General features: G+C 39.7%; 1 protein-coding gene across 2 annotated transcripts in view; it reads right to left on the reverse strand.

The window, feature by feature from the left end:
• sema5a (sema domain, seven thrombospondin repeats (type 1 and type 1-like), transmembrane domain (TM) and short cytoplasmic domain, (semaphorin) 5A) overlaps window positions 1-23,703 on the reverse strand; it is a 242,647-nt gene that overhangs the window by 113,698 nt on the left and 105,246 nt on the right. For both annotated transcript variants that reach the window (XR_007035752.1, XM_047349930.1), the window contains exons 7-10: window positions 20,219-20,432; window positions 18,704-18,989; window positions 14,350-14,485; window positions 2,649-2,853 (exon numbers count right to left, since the gene is read on the reverse strand). Coding sequence is in view for 1 of the 2 variants with exons in the window: in XM_047349930.1 (XP_047205886.1) it covers window positions 2,649-2,853; window positions 14,350-14,485; window positions 18,704-18,989; window positions 20,219-20,432 (841 nt within the window). In the remaining variant the exon portion in view is untranslated. The remainder of the gene's footprint in view (window positions 1-2,648; window positions 2,854-14,349; window positions 14,486-18,703; window positions 18,990-20,218; window positions 20,433-23,703) is intronic.

Here is a 23,703-nt window from a genome sequence, read left to right on the forward strand (position 1 = left end):
AAAATTCTGTTCAGCACACCTGTTTGTCTTCCACATGTTATATTACAACAACTCATCAAATAATAACATGTATCTGGAGACTTTATGATACTGTTTTCTGCACCTTGCCAAGTCTAACATCATCACAGGATCAAACCAATGTGATCAAAGAATCTACTGATAAGCAGATGGTGCCAGACATACACATTGGACAGAGTAAATGTTAATGGCTGCATTTGTGTGTTATTTATCCTGCATTTGTTTCTCTTTAGAAATATGACTGTGGCTGTTTTATGGTAAATACTGATGAGGGATTATATTGTAGTGAAATATAGTTTTCTTGTTCTGTTATCTACCAGTATGTTTTTGAGTGACTGCTTAAGAACTATGAACATATGCGTAACATGTGTAGGTAGAGAGTTGAGAAGCTAAAGCAAAAAGCTTTGATGTCTTCATGATGATGATACAGATAGACAGGCATTGTTCTCACTTCTTTCATGTCCAGAGTGCATTTCAAAACCTTTAAGCTCCTAAAGCCAAATTTATTTTTATAACCATCAATATTCCCAGCCAGAAAAGTAAGAAACAATTAAACATTGAAACAATGTGTACATTAAGGTACGTTTTTTGGTCTCGGTCTTCAGCTGTTCTATCTTATATAAGAGAATTTCTGCAAACATCAGTCTTTATGTCCTGCCCCGAATTTTCATTTTAATGTAAACTATTCTATCGCAGCTTTTGCTATATGTTATATTTATGAAGATGTACATTACAGAATTTTGCTTGCACATACAGTGGGGAAAAGAAGTATTTGATACACTGCCAATTTTGCAGGTTTTCCCACTTTCAAAACATGAAGAAGTCTTTCATTTTTATCAGAGGTACTCTTCAACTGTGAGTGACGGAATCTAAAACAAAAATCTAGAAAATCCCACTGTGTGATTTTTAAGTAATTAATTAGCATTTTATTGCATGACATAAGTATTTGATCACCTAACAACAAGTAAGTATCCCGGCTCTCACAGGTCTGTTAGTCCTTCTTTAAGAAGCCCTCCTGTTCTCCACTCATGACCTTTATTAACCACACCTGTTTGAACTCGTTATCTGTATAAAAGACACCTGTCCACACAGACAATCAAACAAACTCCAACCTCTCCACAATGACCAAGACCAGATAACTGTCTAAAGACATCAGCGATAAAATAACAGAGGGATTAGCCCAGAACTACACCTAGTCAAAGACCTGAAGAGAGCTGGGACCACAGTCTCAAAGAAGACCATTAGTAACACACTATGCTGCCATGGATTAAAATCCTGCAGCACACACAAGGTCCCTCTGCTCAAGCCAGCACCATTGACCATCTGGATGATCCAGAGGAGGAATGGGAGAAAGTAATGTGTTCTGATGAGACAAAAGTAGAGCTTTTTGGTCTGAACTCCACTCGTCGTGTTTGGAGGAAGAAGAAGGATGAGTACAACCCCAAGAACACCATCCCTACCGTGGAGGTGGAAACATCATTCTTTGGGGATGGTTTTCTGCAAAGGGACAGGACGACTTCATCGTATTTAGTGGAGGATGGATGAGGCCATTTATCGGGAGATCTTAGCCAACAACCTCCTTCTCTCAGTAAGGGCATTGATTGTGGCTGGTTCTTCAAGCATAACAATGACCCGAAGCACACAGCCAGGGTAACTGAGGATTGGCTCTGTAAGAAGCATCTCCAGGTCCTAGAGTGGCCTACCCAGTCTCCAGACCTGAACCCTATCGAAAATCTTTGGAGGGAACTGTAAGGCTGTATTGCCCAGTGACAGCCCCGAAACCGAAGGATCTGGAGAAAATCTGTATGGAGGAGTGGTCCAAAAGTCCCACTCATTTAGAACCATTTAGCATAAACCATTGGGCCAAAAATATAAGAGAGGTGACCACAAATATATAGTTTTTTTAATATAGGGATATATCAAAATTGGAGAACCACATAAGTTAAATTCTGAATCTTTAACATTAAACAGCAAAAAAGAATGTGAATCTGCTGACACAAAATAGTGTCACATTAGATCTTTTGTCATAATCTGCCTGAGTTAGGTTTTTGAGTTTGTGTTCTGTTTACTTTCTCTGCACAGCCAGGTTCTTCTCTTGTTTTATTTTCTGTTCATTAAGGTTTATTAGATTTGTTCTGTTTAGTTTTGTTACTTCCCTGGATCCCAGTGTTAGATATGTTATTTATATTCCCTTATAGATCTAGTTCCTCCCTGTTCATATTCTTTTTGCAGTCTCATCGTTTTCCTGTTTCAGTTCATTTTGAAGTTTCATGTTTCGTGTTACCTCTCTGCACTCCTGCTAATCAGTGTTAATTAATCACTCTCCCTCAGTATTCCTCAGTCTCCCTTCCACCAGCTGCATTTGATTCTTTCCCTGATATCCTCCGCAGGTCATTGGTCCAGACTCCACTTCCCTCAGTATTTAAACTCCCCTGATATCTACCTGTATGCTACCCTGTATCTTCCCTGCCATGTTTTGTGTCCAGCCAGTCTAAGCTCTTTGTTAATCATTGTTAAAAGTCCTCTACTCACCATGCGGCTCCCTCGCTCTGCTCCGCACTTTGATCCGACCCAAAACCAGCATCCCATGACATTTTTATATTATAAAAGAGTTGTTCTAGAGTACTTACCAGTGGCCAAATAAATGATGTGGATCAGCGTGTCTTTCCCCTGGACCACATCCACTGCAATATGAGTGAAGCGCACATTGTCTTCCATGAAATAAGGAACAGGAATCACAGGCTGGACCACCTCATGCATCAACAGAAACCTCTGTGCGTCCTGCAGGTTTCTTTGAGTAAGGTTCAAATAGGAGCCAGAGTTGATGGTGCCACACTGTAGAGGTGGAAAAGGTTTTGGAGAAGAAGACAGTAGACTTTATTATATTGATAAAAGCCTTTCATTTTAAGGATTGCAGGTTAATAGGTTTAAGGTTTTCAGTTCAGTAAAAACCCATAAATGGAAGTTTGAGGGATTGAATGATGAAATGAGCAAGGATTTTAGGTCAATTGTCACCTCTTCGAGTTGGCTTCGTAGTCACAGAAGTTGTTGGAAAGAGACTGAATGAATGCTTCACTGACCGTGTCATCTATTTTATTAGATTTCTTGCTCATATGCCTACATATTGTGGTTAGGTTTTATTGGTATTTGGGTAATAATGTTTCCTAATTGATTCACTTTTCAGCTGAAAAATAATAATTTCTAAAGGGTTTTGAGGCTTTGTTGTTTTCATTTTTATTATTTTTTTTAGGATTCTCTAAAAAAAGCTGTAACATGCATTGATTTAGTTGTGCAGCCATCATGAGTATAAGTGTATTTTTCTTAGTTTGTTTCAGTCTGTAGAAGAGTATCGATTTGTTACTAAAAGGAAGCATAATTCAAGGCACCAGGCTACAATAACAAAAAAGATATTTAAGACATTTTAAGGAAACTTTTATTACTTTCTTTGTATTGGACTTTAATGAAGAAATCAAAACTATGGCTTATGGATCTGTGGTTCTCTTATTATAAGCTATATTTCACAAAGAAATTAATAATTATATATAGACATTTTTAAACACTGACATTTAATTTGTAATTGCTTTATGGTAACAATAAGTACAGAGGTGCACATTACTGTCAGAGGAAGGTTTTATTGTCTTGACCCAGCGTAGGAATAATAATGTACTAAACAATAACAAGCACAGGATATATAAAACGTCTTTTAACACCACATTACCATTATATTGTGGCTCTGGAGTACGCATACAAACCATAAAGCAAAAAGTGTGAGTGTAATTCGTCTGTTTCTCAGTTTAAACTATTTAAAAATCCATACAATTCTGTAAATAATCTTAAATATAGTGCTTTGCAAAAGTATTCACATCTCTTTAAAGTTTTCACATTTGGTCACATATACATTATAACCATTAATTTTGGTGTGTTTTAATGTGATTTTGTATGAAAACATGATCCAAAATAGGGTTATGATTAGGTTTAGAGATATTCAAAATTCAATCCTTCATCCAAAAATTGATAGGATGGGAAAGGAGAAAGAAGCAACAATGAGGCCCATGGTTACTCTGGAGGAGCCACAGAGATTCGCCATCTTCGGGTGGGAGAATTCCCTGACTCGACAACAATTACTCTCAACAAAGTAAGCCTTTATAGAGAAGTGGCAAGAAGAAAGCCATTTTTGAAAAAAAGACATAAGAAGTCAAAGAAGTTAGCAGTTTGCTAGAAGCCATGTAAAAACCAGGTCACATGCTATGTGATCCAGAAAACTAACAATGCACCTAAGTATTTTTGACATATTTGCAATATCATGTTATGACGATACAGCAGGAAACAGCAGGGGAAAAAAAATTGCTGTTCACATATGTTCTGCATCTAAACTGAGTTTTGCAAAGAAGAGTTAGCAAAATTCTGTAGGTGCAAAGTTGGTGGAGTCATACACCAAGATTTCTGGCTGTAATTTAGGAAAAAGAGTTGATCCACGGGTGGTTAATACAAAGGCACGCCACACTTTCGGATACTTATTTGAAAGAAAACTAAAATTGAAAACAAATTTCCTTCTTCTTTATAATCATGAAGTAGGTCTATGACATAAAATCCCCAAAAGGCAAATATAAGTTTTTGATTGTAACATGACAGAATTGAAAGATTTTGCAAGGGTAATGAATACTTGAAGCTAATGTTGGTCTATGAAAAGCCATTCACAGGAATTGATAAATGTGGCGTGAATGCTTTCTCCTTAAAGTTGAGAGGGACAGGGTATAGGGCAAAGCCAGCATAGATAAGAGAGAACTGGCAAACTAAAGCCGGCCATGCATGCCCCTCTCAGTAAAAGACATCCCATGATGAGCTTAGGATTTCGGACTGTGGCCTCTTTCACAAAGAACAGACCACCACCGGGACACATAGAAAAAGAAAATGTGTCTTGCATGGTAATTACACCATCCTAAACAGACTACTGCTCTTTTAACTATAGTATCGTATTGTGTATGCTCAGCTCCAGGCTTGCAGTAGCACCTTTTTAATGATAAGCTGAGACTGGACTCTGGCTGATGATTTGTTCCTGAAAGACAAGCTCCAACAGGAGCATTATCGACACTTTATACAGATCAATCCTTGGCCTTTACTGGGCTGACAGCAGAGAATCATGAAGGGCTTCCCCAGGCCGGTGAATGGATCAGTGCTCCCGCTACATCAAGAGGTGGTAAATTGCAACCCTGAAGGACTAGGACATCCAACACTGTCTGAAATAATCATCCTGCCAGTGGCAAAAAAATCTGTTGAATGTGTGCGGTGTGGATGTTCAGTAACATATGTCTACTGTTTCCTTTTGTGGTTTCCATTTGCATTGTGTGCACAGATTCCAAAGCATGTGGATGACAGAATGTTCCACCAGTAGGAAAGTGTTTGTGGCTCTGGCAACTAAGGGTCTGTTACATCTGTGAATGCACTGCAAAATTGATGTTATGAGCAGAGTCAAGGTGAGGGACGCAACCATCATTTGGCTGAGGGCCCATTCAACACTCAGCTGTCTCCCCCTCTCATCATCAGGGCAAAGTGCTCTGCCAGGATGACATAAGTGGCACTTAGAAGCACGGTTGTTTTACAGCATGTTTTTGCAAAATGGGCGAATGTTTAAAATGTCTTCCTAGTATAATGGCATTTCATTTTTGACCCTGAGTTTCCTGAGTAAACGTTTAACACCTGGCAACATCTGACTATACTCTTTTGTTAGAGTTGCAGAACATTGGAATAGTACAGTGTTCATACCCCATTGAGTTTTTTACCTTTTGAGTGACTTACATTGTTAGTTTCTCAAAGTGTTCAATATAGGCTTTCCTCTTGCCACAAATGCCAGATATGCAGAGTGCATAACTAGTGATTCTCCTGGTCACAGATTCTTCCACCTGAGCTCTGGATCTCAGCAGCTCCCCCAGAGCTAGGATAGGTCTCTTGACCATGTCTCTGATCAGAGCTCTACCAACTAATTAGGTGCCCTCTGATGGTGACTGTTACATCATGGATGTGTTTGTGTGAAGTGTCCTGTCCTGTGCTGTGTTCAAGAGTCCTCCTCCTTTGTAATAAGTTGCTACTTCAATATCTACAAACTGATCAGCAGCAAGCAGCAGACGTAAAAGGACTGGAAAACTGTACTTCTAAGCCTAGTGGCTATTTCGATGCCATAAACACCGTTTCTTGTAAATGCTTGAATATAAATTGTACTTTTCGGTCAGATCGGCTTGAAGGGGTGCGCTACAATTTTGTTTAATGCAAGTTTTCCTCTGTTTATTTGTTGGTTAAATAGCTAATTTTTATGTTTGTATATTTTGTTTCCTTGTAGCAATGGAGGGTTGCTTTTTATTTTCAGTCAAGGGTATTTTCTTTGCTATGGTACCCCTAGCTCTCTAAAACTCAGTTTTTGAATGAAAGATGAAATGCAAATAAACATCTTAAATTTGTCTCCTTATTCCCCATCTAGACTTATGTCAGTTCCTTATTTCCCATAGACCAGCCAGGGGGCGGAACAGCAGCAAATGGTTCCACTTGATTACATTTAGGGGTAGCAGAGTAAAGAAGGATGAAAACAAATACACACTCAAAGGATTTAAATTTTTATTTGCAAAACATTTTGCAAACCATTGTTAAGAATTAAAATCATGTACTTTCATGATATTAGTTTAGTTTGCATGTGGGAACATTAAACTGAGATTTAACATGAGTGAGCCTTGAGGAAAGATCACAGATCACAGCAGGAGTCGAGATGGAGCAGGGGTGAAACAGAGGAAGGGAGGTTCTCGGCAGCTGCAAGCAGTAAAAGCTGGCTGTAGGGACAATAAAGCAATAAATGTCAACTTTTGGGCATGGTATAGACACCACAAGGGAGCTTGGCTAATTTACAACACCAGACTGCAAAAGGGGAAGGCACAGTCTGTAAGCTTTGAAGTCAATGGTATAAAGATGTTCTGGAACTTGTAATGGGAGAGACATCTGGGTAAAGACAGCCATGCATTGCTGAAAACCTGCGATCTCTCCGTAAGGCCTTATGTAAATTTTCTTTCCTTGTGTTATTCTGTATGTATTCATTTTGCATTAGAAATCATTGGACTTATTATCTTCCAAATTAAACTTGTGTTAATCTTAATTTCCTGCTCTTCATCTGTTCTTTCTCTCGACATCCGGACTGGGAGAGGTTGAGGCCACAAGGATATCAGTGATAGCATTATTTTACCTCAACAATTTGGTGCCGTGACCCGGATGTTGTGAGCATAACCGAAGGAGATCGCATCATCAGCGGGGACGAAGGTAAGTGGTTTTTTCTGAGAAATCTAAAAATCTCTGATCAATATTACAATGATACAGACAACATTAATAATCTGTTGGGTTTTACTGTTAAGAGCTGGTTCTAAACCAATCTTTCTAAAGAGGTAATTATATCATTAAGTCCTCTATGTAGGGGAAAGCATCTTGTGCTAAGAAGTCTCATCATTCCACTGAATTCTAACTAGTGAAGCTGAGTCACTGGTACAAAACAGCTTTTATCCACATTTTCAGGTGCTAATAATATATTGCTTTTACTGGTGCTGAAGTTGAACTAAGTAATCTAATTAAGAAAGCTGGGTCATTGGTGTAAGAGCAGCTAAAGTCCAAGTTACTAATAATGTTTGGTTTTCGCTGGTAAAATCTATGAAAAGTAATGAAAAAAGACATGTAAAGACAGTCATGCTTTGCTGAAAACCTGCGATCTTTCCGTAAGGCCTTACGTAATTATCTTTCTTTGTGTTATTCTGTATGTATTCATTTTGCATTAGAAATCATTGGATTTATTATCTTCCAAATTAAACTTGTGTTAATCTTCATTTCCTGCTCTTCATCTGTTCTTTCTCACGACATCCGGACTGGGAGAGGTTGAGGCCGCAAGGATATCAGTGATAGAATTATTTTTACCTCAACACCATGTATCACTTTCCTTCTATCGTTATATAATTTTGAAAGGATAACCAGGAAACTGCGGATCTAAATATTGAAAATGACAAAAAAAATAAATAAATAAATTACCTTTTGCCTTCTATTCAAACTTAATGGATGTTCTTACTTGTGTGGTTGAACAAAGAATGCTTTTTACAATAATCAATTACAAAATGACTTAAACCCAATACAACATATAGGCGGTATTAAGATGTAATGCACAATGAACATGACTCATTGCTTGAACAAACCCAGCAGGATCAATCGGTGAGGTTCAAATGAATGGGGGGATTTTCTCTAAAGACCAGGAATAGTGCTCTCAATCAATGACCAATGGGTGTGGGTGTGTGTGTTAAGGCATTACTCCACTCTCATAATAATCCTTATGCGGTAGGTATATCCCTTTATTTTTGGGCAATGTAGTTGTACAACATATATATCTATATAGCTGCTTGTTGTTGGTGTTGTTGGCATATCTGTGAAAGCGTATGTGTGGTGGCTTGAGGAAGAGCTATAAATCTTGTGCTTGTGAATCTATTCCTCCAACATTGACAAATGCTTGATGAAGATGTCACTGAAACCTAGATAAAGTGAGCATTGGTCCATCGGTAAGGAGCAGCCATTGTACCCAAGCCGAGATGAAGACGATGGGGGAGGAGAGGTGAAACAGATACATGTTTATCCTAACATAAAAAAGTACTGTGGAGTACAGAATCTTCCTCTGTCTTCTGACCAGATAAGGAAAATTGATTTTCATGAAGTTTATTTTTGCTAAACTAGCTGCTGACAGGCAGATTTGTGAATGCATGACGACAGAGTTGTGTTCTTTGTCACAGACGTATTGGTGTGTGTGCATGTGTGTATAAAGCATACCATCAGAGCTTGCATTTTTTTTTCCATTGGAGCATTCCATTCACTTTTTCTGCATGAGCAATGCCATTATAGATAATGCATGTGCATGGAGGGCTGCTGCATATGCTGGCCTGGTGGCGACATGATCAAGGCCTGTAATGGAAAACGTCTGTGAAAGCGAGGCAAGTGTCACTGGTGGCCACACCTCATAAGGAATTCAATTCCTCATGGAGAGCTGGGTGGATTAGCTCCCTCACTATCTGCTCAGCCAACAAAACCTGAGAGCCACTTGTTCTGCTAATAACACATTCCCTCTGCGTCATCACTATGGAATGGCACCTTAAATCAAAATAAGATGCTTGGCCATACACCTTTGGGTTTTAGGACAGAATATAAACATAAAGAGTTGCCTGTGCAAAATATGTCTAGTTTGAACAATTCCATGAGATTACTTCAAGAAATAAATGACCTATACAAAAGAGTTTATAATGAGCAGTCATAATGGGTGCGATTGTGAGAAAAGAGATGCTTAATTGAAAATTAGAAGAAATCATCATACTCTAAGAGCTTCCTCCGAGGTGAATGGGTAAGGAACACTTATTCATCACTGAGTGTGCAAAAGTGTCCCTCTTCTGATAGATTTGTTGTGTATTCATTCTAAATCCCATCAATGGTGGGCATGGAATTGTCTTTTGATCCACACTGAAGCATCCCTACTGTGGAGTTTACCCACTATCCCAATTTGACTCCCCTAAATCACAAAGGGTACTTTCTTGTTTCATTCTGAAATGCAAATTTGATATAAGAACCAAGAAAAGTAACCACTAACCACTGTTACGGTCCCTGGCCTCCAGGGGGACTCAGGAGCGACCTTCCTTTTTTCTTGTGTGTTTCAGGTTTACCTTGCTGCCACAGGTGTGATGTATTGCAGCTCGTCAGCCACTCCATATAGAGCTTCACCTCAGATGTGTCCTGTCCCCCCCTTCTTTTCCTCTGGGCCTTGATCTGGTGTGATCTTGTTTGTGTGGTGTGCTTTGAAAAGCTGTAAAGTCGTTTTGTGTGGATACCTTGTCACTGAAAAGGAAAGTTTGTTTTTTTGTTCTCACCGTGGAAGCTGTTAGGGCTTCTCTGCCATTTTTGTTCTAACACTTTTTCTCTTTTTTTGTGGTCAGGCAGGGAGCTCAGCCTTTGTACTTTTACGTTTACTCTTAGCTAGAGATATTTTGCTTTCATACTTAGTGGGGGGAGTTTTGTTAATTATTTTGGCCTTGGAGACCCTGAAGCTTAAAGCTTCCCTGTGTTTAAATCTTGTATGTTTGTAATTTTACCGTTTCAATATTGTTAAATAAATTGAATTGCAAAGAGGTTAAGGCACAGTCTCAGATAAAAGTACTTCTACATCAGAGAGACTGTTTATACTGTCACAAAGTTGGTCACAGAGTCTCTGACTGTTTGGCCCTGAAACATAAACATGCGTCTCAACCATCAAAACCAGCTAAAGGAGTTGGTTTAGTCAAGACTCAAAGTTCCTCTTCACCACTATTAAACCTGATGAATGTTTCAAGCCATTCATTTTTGATGGTTTTGTCTCCCTAACAGGACTTCCTAAGGATGAGAAGTCAATAAAAATACTGAGGGACACAAGTGGTTCCCAATCCTCCATCCTTTCTAATCTGCTGCCATTCAATACGGAAAAATACCGCAATGCAAGTACCATAATACAAGGAATTGGGATGGCCTACATACCTGCACCGTTACCTCATGTTCACATAATGTCCAAGCTGGCCTCTGGGTTTTTCAAAGTGGCGGTGAGAAACTTATTCCCTGTCCAGGGGGTTGACTTTATCATGGGAAATGATATTGCTGGGGATAAGATACTTCCTAATCCTGAAGTGGTGGACAAACCTCGTTTGATGGAGGAGGATGAAATGTTGAATTCCCACCCTGATGTGTTTGCTGTCAGTGTTCTTACCAGGTCCCAAGCTCAAAAGCTGGAGGAAGTGAACTTGACTGAATCTGTTCTTGGATCTGCTTTAAAGGAGGACCAGCTACTAGGAGCTGAACCTTCAAAACCAGCACCCAGCGAGGAAGAATTGACTCCAATGTCAGATAGTTTTCTCCCCCCATCATTGTCACGTGAGTGTTTGAGCCAAGCTCAAGAAAGGGATGAAACGCTCACTAAATGCTTTGAGTGGGTAAGTGATGCACCAGATGGAAACAAAGCCCATAAGTTCTATGTTTAAGATGGGTTAGTCATGAGACAATGGATCTCAAGGCCTGCTTTACAACAGGAGGGTATGGAGGAGGATTGGGGGTTGGTACGTCAAGCAGTTATTCCTAAAGATTACCGGGAACAAATACTGCAGCTGGCACATGAACATCCATGTTCAGGTCATTTAGGAATTACTAAAACCTTTAACCGTATTCTGCAGCATTTCTTTTGGCCAGGACTGAAGAAAGATGTTGCCAGGTTTGGTAGAACATGCAAAGTTTGCCAAATTGTGGGTAAACCTAACCAGAGGGTGCCACCTGTTCCCCTTAAGCCCTTTCCTGCAGTTGGCGAGCCTTTTGAGCGTGTTTTTGTAGATTGTGTGGGTCCTCTGCCCAAAACAAAAACTGGTAATCAGTTTCTCTTAACAGTCATGTGTGCTGCTACTCGTTTTCCTGAAGCCATACCACTTAGGAAAATCACAGCACCCACCATAACTAAGGCTCTAGTCAAGTTTTTCTCAACTTTTGGTCTGCCTAAAGTTATACAAACTGATCAAGGCAGTAACTTTCAGTCCAAACTCTTCAAGCAGACTTTCCAGTCTTTTGGTGTTAAACATATTGCTTCTAGTCCTTACCACCCTCATTCACAAGGCGCACTTGAACGATGGTACCAGACTATTAAGGTCATGATGCGAAAGTATTGTCTTGAGACAGGAAAAAACTGGGATGAAGGACTTCCTTTCTTGCTGTTTGCAGCCCGAGAAGCAAAGCAAGAACCTCTTGGGTTCAGTCCTGCTGAATTGGTTTTTGGATATGAAGTGTGAGGACCACTGAAAATGTTGAAAGAACACTTACTATCCACTGGTACACAGCCACACTCAAATGCCTTTAAGTTTGTTACACAGTGTCGGGACCGTCTATACCATGCTTGTTCAATAGCCAGAAAGTCTTTGTCCACTGCCCAAGAGAAAATGAAGCATCGGTATGACAGGAAAACGGTACAGCGTTCTTTCCATCCAGGTGACAAAGTACTTATGTTAGTGCTCACAGCTGGGCCGTCTCTTTCAGCTCAATTTACAGGACCCTATTTGGTGAAAAACAAAATCAATGATACAGACTACATTGTTCACACTCCTGATAGGAGGCGACAAACACGTTTGTGCCCTATCAACATGTTGAAACTTTTTCATTCCAGAGAAGATGACCCCAAGGACTTGTGTGGTGAGGTGTCACCACAACCTGCATCAGTCTCTCTTGTGTCTGCACCTACCAACCATGATGGTTTGAAAAAGTGTGATGGAGATCACTGTGGTAGGTTTTCAAACTCTGTAATTCTTGGTGCCTTAGATGCCAACCTCTCATATCTTCCCAGAGATGAGAAAGAAGATTTGAAAAATCTAATCCTAACCTACCCTACTCTATTTGGAGATGTCCCTTCCAGGACCACGGTACTGGAGCATGATGTTGATGTGGGGAATGCATCCCCTATTAAACAGCATGCCTACTGCTGTCCTCCAGTTAAGAGGGAAATTATGAAAAAAGAGGTTCAGTATCTACTGGAAAATGGTTTAGCTGTACCATGTCAAAGTTCCTGGAGTTCTCCCTGTCTTCTGACACCAAAGTCTGATGGTTCTTCACGTTTCTGTACAGACTTTAGAAGAGTAAATGCAGTCACAGTCCCTGATTCATATCCATTGCCTCGCATGGAAGACTGTATAGACAGCATTGGCACAGCCAGCTATATAACAAAGCTAGATTTACTGAAAGAATACTGCTAAGTTCCTTTGACTACCAAAGCTTCTGATATTTCAGCTTTTGTGACACCCGACCACTTCTTACAGTATACAGTAATGCCATTTGGCATGTGTAATGCCCCTGCTACTTTTCAGCGACTGATGACTTCTGTGTTAGGAAACATTAAGAACTGTAATGTTTACCTGGATGACATTGTGATCTATTCATCCTACTGAATTGATCATATTAACTCTCTGAAAGATGTGTTTGCTCGGTTAGCTCAAGCTTCTCTCACCTTGAACCTGACAAAATGTGAGTTTGCCAAGGCGGTTTTAACATACCTCGGAAAAGAACTGGGTCATGGCCAGGTACGTTCAGTGAATGCAAAGGTGGAAGCTGTCCTGACCTATCCAGTGCCACCACAAGACGTGAGCTCTGACAATTATTGGGTTTGGTTGGCTACTATACATGTTTTTGTAGAACTTTTTCTAGAGTGATAGCACTTTTAACTCTTCTGTGTAGTCCAAAGGAACCATTCATGTGGACCACTGAATGTCAACATGCATTCAACTGTGCAAAGTCTCTTCTCTGAAGTGCTCCTGTACAGGCAGCTAAGGTTGAAATGGAACCAACTTATAGTATTTTTGTTTTGGGTGAACTATCCATCAACTTTCTATAAATCCTACTTAAACAATTAAAAATTAATAGGGACCACAAAAGAGCCTTTACTTTTCTGGTATTTTTTGAAGTTTCATTTCATTAAGTTTGAAAAACTAATTTAATAAGTTAAAGTTGTGACATTGTGGTAGTAATGTCATTGTGTTTAAAGGACATATTTTTTTGTTTTGTTTGAAAGCTGAAAAAGGAAAAACTGAGAGAATAGTGGTAATTATGATGTATTTGTAGTGTACTGTCAAATGGAAGCAACATGCAAGTGGAAGCAAGTGTAATTTAACAGTCAAGCCTACAGGCTGTGCCCTGACAAGAAGACACAATATCACCAGAGACACTTTGTTCTATAAAAGAAAAACAGCAACTGGTCAGCATAAACCACAATTTCCAACCAGAACTACAATCATAAAGCAGCAACACCTTTCTGAACCAGTAGCTTGTAACACAGACATGATGCCAGAATATCACAGAGGCAGATGAGTCTAATATGGTTTGTATTAAAAAGTTTCATAACATTAAAACCTGTACACATGGAAAATCATAGATATCAAATCTAGGCATGTAGCTCCTCTTGTAAAGACATTGAATCAGTAATTGAGATTGTCAATCTGTGCTAAATCAGGTCTACATTTTGATAAACGCCTAAAAACAAAACTAGGATATACATCCATTTTTACTTTTAAGGATTTTTAAGAAGTTATAGCTACCAACTATAACTGTAATAAATACAGCATGTGATGTGACTTTAGCACCAGCAGTTTCAAAGTTTTTGGAGCTGTGTAAATAGTATGGTATTTTTACCAAAGGTTTGTATACCATTAGAATCTCATAGCAGCCCATCCCTTTCCCTGCTGGGAAAATATGATACACTAGTGCGGATGCTTACATATACATATACATTACCTGAAAGTTTGGGTTGGGGTTGGGGTAGGGCAGCCAAGCCGATCGTAAGTTTTCCTGGTACTTAAAGGGTCCATTAAAAACCTGGGATATGGCGCTGAGATTGAAGGCACACACTGCAGAGGCAGCGATGCTGTTTCTGATGGTTGAGAATAGAAAAAAGTGCAGAGATGACATGAATGTAAAGAAAACAAAAACAAATCAAACCTACAAATATCAACTCAGCTCAATTAGGAAACAGATCAGATTTTGTATATATTTATTAAGATTACCTCTGCATGTTTGCACCAACAATAAAAATCGTTTGTGACTGTCATTATTAGAGTATAAATCCAGCAACAGGGCACGTTTGAGCTGCTCGGCTTTTCTGATTAACTGTATAGATCCCTGAGCTGAAATACAGCTTTGACTTTTTAAGCTGTCAGTTTCAACAAGTACTGGTCGCCTCCTTCGGAAGAGAAAGTAAAGAATGAGAGTATTAACACTCGACTCAAACTGCAAGACTTTGGTGATGTGAATTATGATCCAGTGCAGCTGTTCATTAAGCTCTGTGCCTGTAGGGGAAAATGTTTCCAATACCCTTCAAAGGCTTTTTTTTCTTCAACTGTATGAAGACATTGACCATAGAGAATTGATTACTCAGCTTTAATGATGGTCTTTGCATGCAAATGACTGTGCCACAGTTTACATAATAGGGAATAAGAAGGGAAATACAGTAAAACAGAGGGTGAAACACTTAATTGGAGTTTAGATTGCAAACGTGATACATCCAATCAGTCACTAGAACCGAAAAGGCCTCACATAAAACACAAAACACTTTTAGAAGTAAAGGATGTCCAGTTGGCTTGTATTCAAACACTTAACCAGATGACACACTGTTCCTTATCTTATCAAAAAAAATGTAAAAATCTAAATGTAAAGAAATTAAGTGCATACTGTACTGTCAAATCAATGAACTATGTGTATCCTGTTACATATACAGTGTGTATATCAGGAAGGGTATCAAATTTATAGCTTGCTCTACTAAATCTATAGTTGAAACCAGATATTTACATACACTAAAAACAAATGACTATTTCTTGCTGACACAACATTAGATAAAACATAACATATTGATATTGCTGAACGAGTGAAAAGTGAGACTGATTTTTTAAAAGTTTTTTTTTACTTCCATCAAAGTCCTAAAAGTTAAATACATTTCCTTAGAATTTGGTGTATTTGCATTTTAATCTGTATGACACTCAAATGTTATAGGTATCTTTACATAAGCTTCTCACAATAGCAAATGGCCCATTTGTCCTAAGAAAGCTGGTGTATCTGAATCAGGGTTGTAAGACACATTGCTTGCACACACCTTTTTCAGTTCTCCGTACAGATTTTCTGTGGGATTGATAGCGGAGCTTTGTGATGCCCATCCCAAAACATTGACTCTGTTGTCTTTAAGCCACATTGTAACAAATTGGGCGGCATCCCTAGAGTAAGCTTCGGAGATGTTGCTTTAATATTTCCACAAGGTGTGTTTTTTCTTATGATGCCACCTTTTTTAAAACGCACCTGCAGCAAAACATCACCCACCACATGATGCTGCCATCCCAGTACTTCCCACCTGTGATGGTGTTGTCAGACTTGCAAGCTTCAATCATCCTCCACCAAATCTTTTGATGGTCTTTATGGCAAAACATTTAAGAACGTTTTTCATCAGATACAGAACATTTATTGCCCCGTCTGGCATGTTCCTCATTAATTATCTTTTCAGCTCACCTTTTAAAGAACTACTATTAAAGAACTTTTACTGTGGATAGTGATGATCTACCAGCTTTAGCAAGCAATTTAACAAGGTCTTTTGCTTTTGTTCTGGGATCATAAGCAAATTGCATTCCCAGGGACACAAAACTTGTCTCCTTCATGAAAAGTATGATGACTCGAAATTTCGTAGTATTAATACTAAAGTAAACTTATTTTAACAGGTGAACGTGGTACCTTCAGGTATCCGGAAAGAATGAACCACACTTGTGGAGGTCCACAATTCTTTTTCTGACATCTTGTTTAATTTCTTTTCCAATGATGTCACACAAGAAAGCAATGTGTTTGAGTTGCTGCCTTAAAGTAAATCAACAGGTTATCCTCAGATGTTTTGAATTAACCAGTAAGGAGTTTAGAAAACCATGACCTCATCTGAGAATAGCAGGAGGTTAAAAAATAAAAAATCATCTCTCCCAGTATGAACTTTATAAAAAAAAAAGCTTATCCTAAATAACCTAAAACTGGAAACATTAAGTTGATTAGGAACAAGAAAGTTAGGAAATACTTTCCATAAGTGGAGCAGGACCAGGTAGCCATGCAAAGTGATACTGCTTTACAGAAGCAGTTGAGGATTGTCTTTTCTTTTTTTTCTTTATAAATACACTGCTCAAAAAAATAAAGTGAACACTCAAATAACACATCCTAGATCTGAATAAATTAAATATTCTCATTGAATACTTTCTTCTATACAAAGTTGAATGTGCTGACAACAGTATCACACAAAAATCATCAATGGAAATCCAATTTATTAACCAATGGAGGCCGGTATTTGGAGTCACACACAAAATTAAAGTGGAAAAACACACTACAGGCTGATCCAACTTTGATGTAATGTCCTTAAAACAAGTCAAAATGAGGCTCTGTATTGTGTGTGGCCTCCACGTGTCTGTATGACCTCCCTACAACGCCTGGGCATGCTCCTGATGAGACGGCGGATGGCCTCCTGAGGGATCTCCTCCCAGACCTGGACCAAAGCTTTCCTCCAACTCCTGGACAGTCTGTGGTGCAACGTGATGTTGGTGGATGGAGCGAGACATGATGTCCCAGATGTGCTCAATTGGATTCAGGTCTGGGGAACGGGCGGGCCAGTCCATAGCTTCAATGTCTTCATCTTGCAGGAACTGCTGATACACTCCAGCCACATGAGGTCTAGCATTGTCCTGCATTAGGAGAAACCCAGGGCCAACCGCACCAGCATATGATCTCACAAGGGGTCTGAGGATCTCATCTCGGTACCTAATGGCAGTCAGGCTACCTCTGGCGAGCACATGGAGGGTCATGCAGCCCTCCAAAGAAATGCTACCCCACACCATTACTGACCCACTGCCAAACCGGTCATGCTGAAGGATGCTGCAGGCAGCAGATCGCTCTCCATGGTGTCTCTCACATGCTCGGTGTGAACCTGATTTCATCTGTGAGGAGCACAGGGTGCCAGTGGCGAATTTACCAATCCTGGTGTTCTCTGGCAAATGCCAAGCGTCCTGCACGGTGATGAGCTTTGAGCACAACCCCCATCTGTGGACGTCGGGCCCTCATACCATCCTCATGGAGTCGGTTTCTAATCGTTTGTGCAGACACATGTACATTTGTGGCCTGCTGGAGGTCATTTTGCAGGGCTCTGGCAGTGATCCTCCTGTTCCTCCTTCCACAAAGGCGGATGTAGCGGTCCTGCTGCTGGGTTGTTGTCCTCCTATGGCTCCTCCACGTCTCCTGGTGTACTGGCCTGTCTCCTGGTAGTGCCTCCAGGCTCTGGACACTACGCTGACAGACACAGCAAACCTTCTTGCCACAGCTCGAATTGATGTGCCATCCTGGATGAGCTGCACTACCTGAGCCACTTGTGTGGGTTGTAGAGTCCGTCTCATGCTACCACGAGTGTGAAAGCACTACCGACATTCAAAAGTGACCAAAACATCAGCCAGAAAGCATAGGTACAGAGAAGTGGTCTGTGGTCCCCACCTGCAGAACCACTCCTTTATTGAGTGTCTTGCTAATCGCCAAAGATTTCCCCCTGTTGTCTATTCCATTTGTACAACAGCTGTGAAATTGATGTCAATCATTGTTGCTTCCTAAGTGGACAGTTTGATTTCACAGAAGTTTGATTTACTTGGAGTTATATTGTGTTGTTTAAGTATTCCCTTTATTTTTTTGAGCAGTGTATATTGTTTGACAATTAGTTAGTGGTGATAATACACATGTGTGTTGATTTAACAATCACTAACGGATTCAAGAAAAAATAAGATATAGTAATTGAGATAGGAGTGGATTATACTATCAAACAGAGTAGATATTCAGAGAAAATGTCAGAAAAACAATGATAGTTATCGTGACAAATTGTTGATGTTGTGTTATGTTTAGGATTGGATGGTTTATGTGCTCACATTTGAACTATTTAATACAAAACTATTAAGAGGTCCTCATCACAGAGAGGGTTGGTATCTTGGCAATTTTGGTAGCTATGCTGTGTAGTGCCGTGAGGGAGTCCAGAGTATGACGAGGGTTTTAGATTTAACATGACCCAAAGGAGAAAATGTAATGATCCAACATTACTTACACATTAGTTGTAAAAATTCCATAGAGCAGCTCAAGCTCAGGCAGGTAGAACGTCCCCTGCAGCTCATTGTAGTTAAAGGGGATTTCTCCTGGTCTAGAGCAGTTCAGCCTGGCTTTCATGAAGGTGGTCCACGTGTCCTCCAGTAGGAAGCGGCCACCAATGTCATTCTTGCAGACGCGTCCTGCTCGGGAAAACACAGTCCTGCCACAGTCATGCTCCACTGCATTTTCTCTGAAGAAGAAGTAGGTGAAGTTGCCGATGTCATAGGAAGAGACAAAATTTGGCTCTGTTGAAAAAGAGGTGACAAAAATGAACAGAGGATTCAAAAAAAAGAAAAAAAAAACTAACTAGAAAGAAAGCTCGGTGACAGCCAGGAAAAAGATGAAGTGCAGACAGATGAAGAAAAATACAGACAGAAATATATTTAAGGCTGTGGGAATTGGAAGGAGTGGGAGAGTGATAGGCAACGCATTATGACTGATTGACTCATGGTGTGTGTGGGTGTGGGTGTGTGTGAGTGAGTGTGTGAGGCGCCCACATAACAGCAGGTGATCAGGATTAATAACTACAGGCTATGTTATTAATGGCTTTGTGTTGTAATAAGAAACCTCATTTTTCACTCTCCAAACCTAAAGGTTAGGCTGAGAAATGACCAAAACAGGTGGAGGGTAATAGCTCTCACCCTATCTAAAACATGCAACCTCCTTGACACTGCTACAACAAAGGCGTTCATCTTTATGCATGACGTTATTGGATCTAAACAGCGCTCTTTATTCTCTCTGACGGTGATTTAATTCGGCTTTAAAGGAAAATGTCCCCCTCTTTTCCTCCTTCCATCTCATTTCTGCCCTTTTCTTCTCTGCACCTTCAGAGGGCAGCGCAGGGGGAGGCGATGGAAGAAAATCAATTCCCCATAAAATTAGTTATTAAGCCGTCTCCCAGAAGGTGGCTGCCAAGCAATGTATGAGGTAGTTTTAAATTTGTTTTTTCAATTTAGCTTAAATGTGAATCAGAAAAATAGTCACTCGCAGACAAGATACTGATTGACCTGCTCGTGTGTAGGATGGACATCTTAAGCTATTTGAAGCTCTCCACTGTGCTCTGCACTGTCTTTGAGCTTTCAGGGAAAGAAACAGCATTGATTTTTGTGGACTTCAAACTTAAGTTCAAAGAAGGGGTAAGGTATTTAATTTCTTTAACCTCACAAAGATTTTCTTGCTGACAGGTAACTCCAGAAAGATTTTGTTTTACCAATAAAAGGCAAATGAACAACATCTATCTGAACAGTGCTTGCTTTGCTTAGGGCTGATAACTGGTGGTTTGTAGGGGAATATAAATCTTCAGATGCGAATGCCTGAAAGTCCAATGAAAACACGCTCCACTAGTTGCAGTACAAATATTCCAAATATTGTAGTGAAAGACGTCTTCATTGCTGTCATTGAAAAATGTGTGGATTTTGGTTTTTCAACATGCATTTACAGAAAGTATAACAATTATCAGGACTTTGCTGCTTACCGTTAAGCCACTTGGAGTTGTACTGGGCAGTGCGTAATGGCGGCAGTCCACCCAGGCTGCGGTAGATGGCAGGGTCTCGCCCAGAGAAGTCCATGGCGGTGGCGGCATAGAGCTCCCCACTGGTCGTGATTAGGGCAGTGGAGTTGTGCAGGGGGTTGTAGGGACACCGAGCCATCCCGCTGATCTGATCATGGATCTCCGTTAGGTTAGTCAGCTGCAATCCAGAGGAAAGTCAAGTTAAGATTGGGTGATCGACAAAAGGGGATCAAAAACAAAGTAAAGCAAAGATGATGGAAATAAACTGCCTCTGTGCTAATACAGAGTGCATTTCTTATTAACATAAAAACAATGTTACCCTCACTTATTGGCACAGCTGGTTAAAAGGCCTTGAGATAAAGTAATCTTCAATTGCAGTAGCATAATGTCACACTGATTTAAAAAAATCTGATCTTTAATTTGATTTCAATTAGTCATCTTAAGAAACAAACTTATTTGCAATCCGACTGTTAATACTTTGTACAACCATTTCATGTCAATAGGACAACACATACTCTTTTCCTAAGGTTTGCTTTCTAGATCATCCAGAATCCTGGATCGATTATGCTGTCTTTCTTCTGCTCATCCCACAGGCTTTCTGTAGGTTTTTGGTTTGCAGAATGTGGTGCCCTTTGAAGAAGCTATTTCCTCTGGTAAACCATTACTAAGTTGCATTAACCATATATTTTGAAACCCAGTGATAACTCATTTAATGCATTTTGGCAGATACCAACAGATTTCTATTGAAAACAAACGGGTATTTCAAAGAGCCCATGATGCCATGCACACGTTTTCCAACAGCCTTTGTAAGAGAAACATGCCCAACACATCACATATCCTCCACCATAACAATACAAATAATAATCTATTAAATTGAAAGGGGCAATGAAGGATGCTGTAAACTTCACATACTGACTCTTTCTTTAACCTCAAACCAACCAAGAGTATTTGCTGCCCAAAAGCTGATGTTAGGGTTCATTTATAGATAGAGTCTTCTGTCCATCTTCTTCACTCATTTCGTGCACGTTATAGTCTGTCTTCAAGGAGCTGGAGGATGAATACCCAAACGCAACAAATAGATCAATTCCACCGGTAATGGTAAGTGCAGTGTGGCATGGTGTTACTCACATGCGATTTGCAAGAGGAATATAGAAGACAATGACAGAAATGTTGAAACATTTTCTAAAAATGGTTCAACAGAAACAGATACCTATTAAGGTGGGATTTGTTTTAACCCTGATTAAATAAATGTTCTCCAATTATGGCTTTGATTTTCTACATTTTTCAGTGTGCAATTATGCTACTACAAAAAAGATCAATTATCTTAAAGCTTTTTACACATCTTTACCATTGCTGTCAATAATGGTTAATGGGGCTGCGTCACACAATATCAGGAACTAAAGGTTCTAAGTTTTTTTCTAAGCATCATGATGTAGGACATCAGCAAAGATATTTAGGACAAAGCATCAAAGGGCAACATTAAAATGCAAACCAAAGAAGTATGCAGCTGGGTTGTTTGTTCCTGCCAATATGCAAATGGTTGAGGCTGCAAAAATACCTCATCTCACTACATTGCTTTGTTTACATCTACTGTGAGGCACACAACGGTATGTCTGAACAGAACCTTCAGAAGCAAGAAGCGTAATTAGAGGGCACGTTTAGAATAATTGGCATCGTAAAACACACAAATGCAGCAGCTGCTTTTCAGTCTAATGTTAAGAAACCACCTGTTCAGGACCAATGGAATACGTCTTGGCTGAAGTGCTTTAATGGTCTGGTTGCTGGTGTCTCTACAAGACAACCAGCTGTTTTCAACATGGAACATTGTTACACCACATCTTTGTGTTGCCAGTCTGAGCTACAAAAAGGCTTAATGTGAGATGCATTGCTTATCGCCTTTGAATGTAAAGCCAAATGCAAGCCCCCCTTAAAAAAAAAAAACTTTACATCTTGATCTTGGGTTAGCCATGACACACAGCCCTGGTTCATGAAGAACTATAGCACATAGCTCAGTGAGTGAGCCCTTAAAAGAGAAAAAGAGAATTTCAAATTAAAATCTAATATGTAATTAGATTTTATGGTGCGAAAGCAAACAGCATGCAGGGATTATCTCATGGCATATGTACTTTCAAAGTTAATCTAAATTCTGACGGCAAATGAGTAATGCAAGACTTCACTAAACTCAGGCTTAGATGTGACAAAGTAACTGTTTATACAGTTACTTTTCTATCAGTCAGCCATGTTCAGCAAGACTTCACCATGGTTGCAGATCTTCAGTGACAGCACAGGCTCTCTATGATTCGTAGCTCAATCTCGTCTCTCTTCAATCATATTTACTAGTCTTAAAATTCCTTACACTAAGCCACATAATAGGGTCAGACTCAACTGAGACAGAGCAATGTGTTGAGGGGAACCAGGCAGCCTCTTTGGCCATTTTCTTAGAGCCTGCCCATTTGGATCGGAAAATTCTGCTAACTGTTCTCAAACTCCAACTCTAAACTGAACCGCAACAAAACAGCAGCCTTGTGTGAGCTTTGCCAGATGAGATGAAAGCCTGGTATTGAGATGGTTGATTCTGTTGGCAGGAGTCATCTTAATAGGTCAGCTGGATCATTGAGAAAAACAAGAGGATGAGAGATGAATAGATGGAAGTAAACCCATTGCATTTTGGCGGAAGTGAAGTGAAAGTCATTTCTATAGGGATCCAACAGCTGCAGGAGTTGGACACTGAAGTGACTCTTGCAGGTGGTAACATATCACAACTTCAGAACACCAGCAGGAAGAGCAACCATGGTCTGTTTAAAGAGTAACTCTAAATGCAAAAGCCAGGGCAAGACCATTTACCTACTAAATATGACAGCAGGTTTTTAGACCTGGTAATCAACAGGAAGGTAAACAATTCCACAGCAAATTAAATACATATTAGGGATGCACACAAATGGATGGTGACCAGAGCTGGATGATTTTAATTTTGACTGGATCTGGCTAGTGACTGGACAATTGGAGAAAATGCAAATCTCATATTTTTCCAATCAGTGAATGCACTGTACTAAGCTCTACCAGGTCATAGTAACAACACTGTTCAGTGGAGACACTCTTACAGAGTAACGAAAACTGAAAAGTCAGCTATTTCCTTACTAACTGTTTAAAAATTAAGTGAGGGAAAGTTCAAATATGTAAGAGGCTATTCAAAAGGAAACAGCAGGGCTGAACATATTACACATTTCTCTGTTTTGTACTTTTGTGCTTTTGAAAAACCTCTGTAATAGAACATGTTAGATTTGGAATGTTGGGAGCCTTTTGATACCCTCAGAGTTAAGGTAAAGATATAAGTCCTTCTGATAATACACAAGAAGACCACAGCTTTGTAAAGCTACCCTCAGTAAGTGGGTTTTAAAATGTAAGCTCTGTGATAATTTTATTTTTGTTTTAAAATGATAAAACCCTGT

The sequence above is a fragment of the Girardinichthys multiradiatus genome, chromosome 21 (assembly GCF_021462225.1).
Source record: "Girardinichthys multiradiatus isolate DD_20200921_A chromosome 21, DD_fGirMul_XY1, whole genome shotgun sequence".
NCBI classification, from domain to species: Eukaryota; Metazoa; Chordata; class Actinopteri; order Cyprinodontiformes; family Goodeidae; genus Girardinichthys; species Girardinichthys multiradiatus.